The 6,855-nt window shown below is 46.3% G+C and overlaps 2 protein-coding genes across 2 annotated transcripts; both read left to right on the top strand.

The window, feature by feature from the left end:
• Positions 1-239: 239 nt before the first annotated feature.
• On the top strand, positions 240-1,911 carry LOC100840203 (probable purine permease 4). The gene has a single exon (XM_003565886.4). It carries the CDS (start codon positions 491-493, stop codon positions 1,613-1,615), a length of 1,125 nt encoding a protein of 374 aa, XP_003565934.1. The 5' UTR covers positions 240-490; the 3' UTR covers positions 1,616-1,911.
• A 2,907-nt stretch (positions 1,912-4,818) lies between these two features.
• Positions 4,819-6,855, top strand: LOC100831339 (60S ribosomal protein L37a-1). Its single transcript, XM_003567879.3, has 5 exons — positions 4,819-4,938; positions 5,856-5,895; positions 5,988-6,076; positions 6,422-6,504; positions 6,597-6,855. Exons 1-5 carry the CDS (start codon positions 4,936-4,938, stop codon positions 6,658-6,660), a joined length of 279 nt encoding a protein of 92 aa, XP_003567927.1. The 5' UTR covers positions 4,819-4,935; the 3' UTR covers positions 6,661-6,855.

Genomic DNA, 6,855 nt, shown 5'->3' with positions numbered 1-6,855 from the left:
CAAATTTGGTTCCTAGTAGTGGCTCGATCTGATCGAGCAATGAATGAGTACACCATATGATCGATCGTGTATTCCAGGTAATGTTCACCCTTGCATAGATGGTCTATCTCCAGCAAATAATCTGGCTGTGATCGAACATATTTGGGAAATCATTAATTCCCAGTTTTGGCGTGATCGAATAAATATATTTGACTGGCACTTTAACGGGTAACCGACGCGTATCATTTTACAATATTTTCCTGGCAGCACCGATCGATCGACCCACGCAAACACATCCAGCTGCAGAAAAGCCGAAGAAACGGAATTAAGATGGCAGCAGCCTAGCACAAACCTTGCTATAAATTCTCCTTACTACACGCCATTAATCACCACTCCCCCATCCTTCATCTCCCCTCCCTCCTCCAAAATCTCCATAGAAAATCCAAATCCCCTGGCCACCTAATACCCGCCGCATCAAATTCGATTCCTTTCTTTCTCTTCTTCCTCGACGATGGCAATCGTCTCCACCATGAGCAATTCCTCCTCCACCACCTCCTCCGGCGGCGCCGCTCCGCCTTCGCGCCGGCTCCGGTCGACGCTGCTCCTGATGGCCAACTACGCGGCGCTCCTGATCGGGTCCGTGGCGTCGAGCCTGCTCTCGCGGCTCTACTTCGCGCGCAAGGGGGACAACAAGTGGGTGGTCACCTTCGTGCAATCGGCCGGGTTCCCGATGCTGATCGCCGCCGTCTTCCTCGTCTCCTCCCGCCCCGGCGCCTCCCGGCCCGCCGTGGCGCCGCGGCCCTTCCTGTGGATCTCGCGGCGTCTCCTGTGCGTGTCGCTGATAATCGGGGCGCTCATGGGCGTCAACAACCTGCTCTTCGCCTACAGCACTTCCCTCCTTCCCGTCTCCACTTCGTCTCTCATCCTTTCCACGCAGCTCGCCTTCACTCTCGTCCTGGCCACGCTCATCGTGAGACTGCCGATAACTTTCGTGAACCTCAATGCCGTGGTTCTCCTCACGCTCTGCTCGGTGCTCCTGGCTTTACGGTCGGGAGACTCCGGGGAGAACTCCTCCGGGGGAGGGAAGAAGGGGTATTTACTTGGTTATGTTGTCACGTTGGGCGCGGCGGGGCTCTTCTCGGCGTACCTCCCGGTGATGGAGCTCGTGTACCGGGAGGCGGTGTCGGGCGGGTTCGTGATGGCCGTCGAGGTGCAGGCGGTGATGCAGGCCACGGCGACCGCGGTGGCGGGCGTCGGGCTGGCGGCGACCGGCGGGTTCCGGGATGACGTGGCCAGGTGGCACGGGCCCACCTGGGTCTACTGGGCAGTCGTCGCCACGCTGGTGGTGACGTGGCAGGCGTGCTTCATGGGCACCGCCGGGGTGATCTACCTGACCTCGTCGCTCCACAGCGGGGTCTGCATGGCGGCGGTGCTGTCGGCGAACGTCATCGGCGGGGTCGTCGTGTTCGGTGACCCCTTCGGCGCCGAGAAGGCCGTCGCCACCGCGCTCTGCGTCTGGGGCTTCTCCTCCTACCTCTACGGCGAGTACAACAAGTGCAAGAAGGAGAGATCCGGCGGCCAGGATGATGCGCACAAGAGCCTCACCGCCCGCGGCGGCGAGCTCGAAACCGTCTGAAGCAAACCGGGGACGTGCTAGCCGGGGTACGTTAATTGTGCGCGTGTGAGTGCGAACCATGTGACTGATCATCAGATAGGAGAAACAGCTCGCGTTGCGTTGTTGCAAACAGCAATTGGCAACGGGAACTGAACATTTTCCTTTTGGTGTAGTATAGAACGTACGAGTAACCCGGAAGCAAGGATAGATGATGATGATGTATTAGGTAATTGTGTTATGTAGAGCCCTGTAGGCGCCGTGTCATGTTGCATCAATTTGGGGCAAAAGAGTTTGCATGCATATTGCACCTTACAATACATACAAAGAGTCAAGCATGCTGTGGTGGTGGTGAGATGAGGCATTGAGGCTTGGTTGGGTGGCTGTATGCTACCATATCGAGATGGGGTTCAGGGTTTATGACTCATCGGTGAAAAATAAAACCTGCACATTCTAAACCCAGATACTCCAGTAAAAACATGCTAGCACTTTAAATTAAACCTGACCTACCTACTTGCTTCCATCAGCTTCCATCGATCGATGGAGGACATGAATGCCGACGCTGTCAAGAGTTTACCTAGGGAAGCTACCTATAATTGACTGGCCTGCTCTGAAACTGTTTGATCAATCGCCCCTTGTTGTCATGCGCTGAATAATGCTGACTCCTTATCCTAAATATACTGTGTTTACATTCCTGCAGTACATGCATTTCCCGATAAGGTCTCTGCTCTGGAACCTGTTTATGGAGTATGGACCATCACGTACAGTAGTACTCCTCAAAATTTAGGCATGTCAACAGTACACCGCAAAATTTACCTTACTTTCCTTCGTTCTTGGTCAAAAAAAAAACTTTACTTTCGTTCGTTCGTGCTGTTGCATTGACATGACGCAGTTGCAGACGCTGACACAATTTCTAATATACACGCAAAAAATATCTGCCAAAATATACATGCTACTAAAAGAACAGTGTATATTGGTTTTAACATATTTTTGGATTATCAGTAGTCAAATTTACAAACTTGTGTTGTGTGCTTCTAAAACTTTGCCTATTTTCCAAAGAGTACTCTTTTCCAAATGGGGGTAATTGTGAGCATAACGATCTGAGTTCATGGACGGATTTACTGTACTTGCTGCACCCAGGGCACGTGCACGGGCTCTCCAATAATGTCCAATGGAGCTCCGCTGGCCATTAATGGTGTTACGCATCCAAAAATCACGGTCTAGAAGGAGACGACTTGCTTTTTTTAGGGCAAGGAGACGACTTGCTAAATTCAAAAAAAAAAGAAAAGGAGACGACTTGCTGAGAAACGTGAAAGTGAAACGTATTTTGGGCCAAAACTGACTCTTGGGTTGCTTTGGGCAAAAAAATTCATTTCCCTAAAGACTTTTTTTGAGAGGATCATTTCCCTCAATGTAATCAATTATTTCGTTTTTTAGGTTTTTTTAGAGCATCTATTTTTAGGGATTTTTTTGAGCGAAATCTTTTTTTAGGGATAATCAATTATTTCTAGACTACTAGCTGAAATGCTCGTGCGTTGCCACGGAACAACAAAATAAATGATACATTCAAAAATATGCATCAAAACCTCTCTTTGCTCTTCTTTAACGATCACCAAATATCTTTTTTTCTCGTCAGATTCAGAGTTGTTGCCCGACTCTGGTAACGTTCCCGCTGGCGATGGATTCCCTCGTGGAGTTCCAGTCCAATTCGGTGCAGGAAACGGGCTAACCGGCTTAGTAGGCCTAATATACATGCAATCTTGGGGGGCCCACAATTTTTTTGGGAAAGTTTGACATACGACGGTAAAGGAAACGGTATGTACTCAGATTCGGAGTTGTTGTCCGACTCTCCTAACGATCCCGCTGGTGATGGATTCCCTCGGGGAGTTCCAGTCCAATTCGGTGCAGGAAACGGGCCAGCCGGCTTGGTAGGCCTAATATACATGCAATTTTGGGGGGCCCACATTTTTTGGGAAGTTTGACAGATGACGGTGTAATCTATTCTATACCAATCTAAAAAATACGGACCGTTCCATTCACCGTCGTCTGTCAAATTTCCCAAAAAATTTGTAGGCCTCCAAGATTGCATGTATATTAGACGTACTAAGTAGGCTGGCCCGTTACATGCACAGAATAGGACTGGAACCCACTCATTGGCATCCACGGAAGAATACATAAGCTTTAGATAATAATATGAACTGCCAAATATAAATATCCACCCATCTATCGATCTATAAATATTTTTTAGAGGTTGCGATCGAGTACCTGCTGCTGAGTACAAACTACTGGCCAGCCCCCGTCTCGTCGACAGCCGGAAACTTCGTCCGCCCGAGCCGCAGATCGCTGCGTCAGGTCGTGGACGTTGTCGCCAGCTGCCGGTTTGAGGCCAGGGCAGAGGCAGCTACCGAGGAGGCCGTCCTCATGCGGATGCTGCAGGCACATGCACGTCTGCACCGATGATGGAGGTGATCAGTTATGCACGAGTTTACAAATGCCAATTTCATCTCTCCTGAAAACAGCTTTTTTTTAGAGCTCCTGAAAATAGCTTTTGAACTTTGTGTTTTTTTCCTGTATCCAAGAATTGAGTTAATTGTGTTGAAATTAATAAACCTCAATTGAACATGATGTACTGGTCCAGATCAAGTGATACTCCTGCGGGTAGGACTGAGAGGCTGAGAGGCAGTGCAGGTTGATTACTTTTCGTATTGCTTGAATTAGGAATATATAATGTACAAAAATATGAATGCAATTGATGTTTGAGCCTTCACAGAAATATGTTTGTAATATTGTATTTGTACCGCACGAGACAAGTCGGGGGTGGTGGTGTGACGAGAGGAAGAAAAGGGAAAAAAATGTGCCATTGATACATGGGATCTATCAAAAAATACACGGAAATTTTAAATCTGCTGGTGTTTGATGCTCGTAAAAATAGACCAAAGAGAAAAAGTTTTAATGTATATTTTCAAGTGTATAATTTATTTTGTTGTCCCGTTGCAACGCACGGGCATTTTGGTTATATATATAAATAATAATATAATATAAGTATATAGATAAGACAACTTGATTTCTATCGGCCCAAAGCCCAACTGTTCTGAACCCTGAGGCTAAGCCTATAAACGCATTAAAAGAGGCCCAGTACAGACACCCTTCGGTGGCCCACCTACGCTCGCCTATGTTTCAGAGTGCGGCCCAAAAGCGTACCTGCGCTAGCGACGAGCCCACCTATATAGTGGTCCGCCACGCTGCTTCCTACATCTTGAGACCTCTCGCCCGCGCGCCGCCGTCTCCCAGCCCTAGCTGCCGCCGCCGAACCTTTCCGCGGACGCCTCCTCCTCGCCGACGAGATGGTACGCTCTCAGTTCCCCTCTTTGATAGATGTATTGATCTGCGCTCTGCGGGGTATATCGTTTCATACCTGTACGATGTAGGAAGCATCTAGGTTTGCGATTGTGTGAGGGTTAGAAATAAGAAAGGTTGATGATTATGTGAGTAGGTTGTTCTTGAGGACCGTAAATAAGCATTCCAAGTTAGATCCACGGACATTTTGGTCTGTTTCCGAGAGAAATCACCCGTATTTGTTAGATCTAGAGTGAGGTACTGAGGTTGTGTTTTTTTCCCTTGCTATGGTTCGTGCTTCCGTAAATCACACTGTATTATGTTGGTGTAGCTTACGGTGTTTTGTCTGGTAGGTTAAAATTCCACTCCTGTGACCAATTTGACCGATATGATGGGTGAATTGTACTCGTAGCAGATGGAGGGAACTAAGAAAGCAAGTGTTTACAACCAAGTTGTGTTACTTTCATGAAATCTTTGATCATTTACTACAATTATGTACAAGTGGGCAAATATGAGCTTGAGTGGGCCTGCTTGGATTGTTGAAATTTTAGTGGAAGGGCTGCTGGTATTTAGTTGAACTTTGAGGGGAGTTCAACTAACTAAATACCAGCCCCTCCCTGAAAAATTACAGCATTCCAAGCAGCGCCTTAATCTCCATTTCCACTACCTGAATGATTAGTATAGTGCTTTCCTCTTTGTTTTGGTCCTTCCATGAGATACTATTATGCACATCATATGACTAAATAATTTTTTGATATGTAACATGCAACTATTGTTTGCGTCACCTCCATATTGAATGGTAGATTCAAATTCTCATCTGCTGAGGTGCACAAATGCGATTTGTTAGGTATTCAATCATACATGCACTTTTCTGTTTCGCTATACTTGTAGAGTGTTCTAAATTATCTTGTTTCTGTTGCATGTCTAGACGAAGCGCACCAAGAAGGCTGGAATTGTTGGCAAATATGGTAACAACATTGAAGCTGTACAATACATTACTTAACACAATCGTGTGAATGCATGCTAATTGATTTGTCCTTGTAATATCAATGGTGTGCAGGTACCAGGTATGGTGCCAGTTTGCGTAAGCAGATCAAGAAGATGGAGGTCTCCCAGCATTCTAAGTACTTCTGTGAGTTCTGTGGCAAGGTAAATTCGTCAATGACTTCAGTGATTACTTGTATTGTTTTCGCTGCCTGCTGGCAGGTTCAACTGTGCATTTATGTTGTATCACATAGTGTTTGCTCTCAAGTGAGCAGTGTACTTTAACTTACTGTGTACCAGTTCTTGATTCTGTCTGCTTTACATCATTCTAGCCATGCAGAGATAATGATAATATTGTTTACATTTAGACAGGTTAATAGCCGTAACATCTTATCCTCACTTTATAAAATGTATGACAATTCTTTGTAATTTGAGATCATTCTTTTTTGTTATCCTTATATTATTTGTTGTGTATTCTTTCTTTGTTTCTGATGTATTCTCGAATCACAGTTTGCTGTGAAGCGGAAAGCAGTTGGAATATGGGGATGCAAGGACTGTGGGAAGGTTAAGGCTGGTGGAGCCTATACCATGAAGTATGTTCTGCTGCTGATTACATCTATTTTCTCCAAATACCATGTCATTCTTGTCTCTTATGTTTGCTCATTTTGTTTTTTGGCACTACCAGCACTGCTAGTGCAGTCACTGTCAGAAGCACGATCCGTCGCCTGAGGGAGCAGACTGAAGCTTGATTGCGGTCAATTTGAAAAAGCAGTAGTGTCGCCTGAGGGAGTAGGCTGAAGCTTGATTGTGGTCAATTTGAAAAAAGCAGTAGTTGAATTTTGTAGTCCAGTCAAGACTCGTGAAATGCTATTTACCTAAATGGAGAACCTGTTATGATGTTTATCGATTTGTTGGTTCCTGAAAGTATGTGGCTACATCATTTA

The sequence above is a fragment of the Brachypodium distachyon genome, chromosome 2 (assembly GCF_000005505.3).
Source record: "Brachypodium distachyon strain Bd21 chromosome 2, Brachypodium_distachyon_v3.0, whole genome shotgun sequence".
Classification (NCBI taxonomy): domain Eukaryota; kingdom Viridiplantae; phylum Streptophyta; class Magnoliopsida; order Poales; family Poaceae; genus Brachypodium; species Brachypodium distachyon.
Note: the sequence above shows the minus strand (reverse complement) of the source record. Positions and strands in the feature narration are given on the sequence as shown.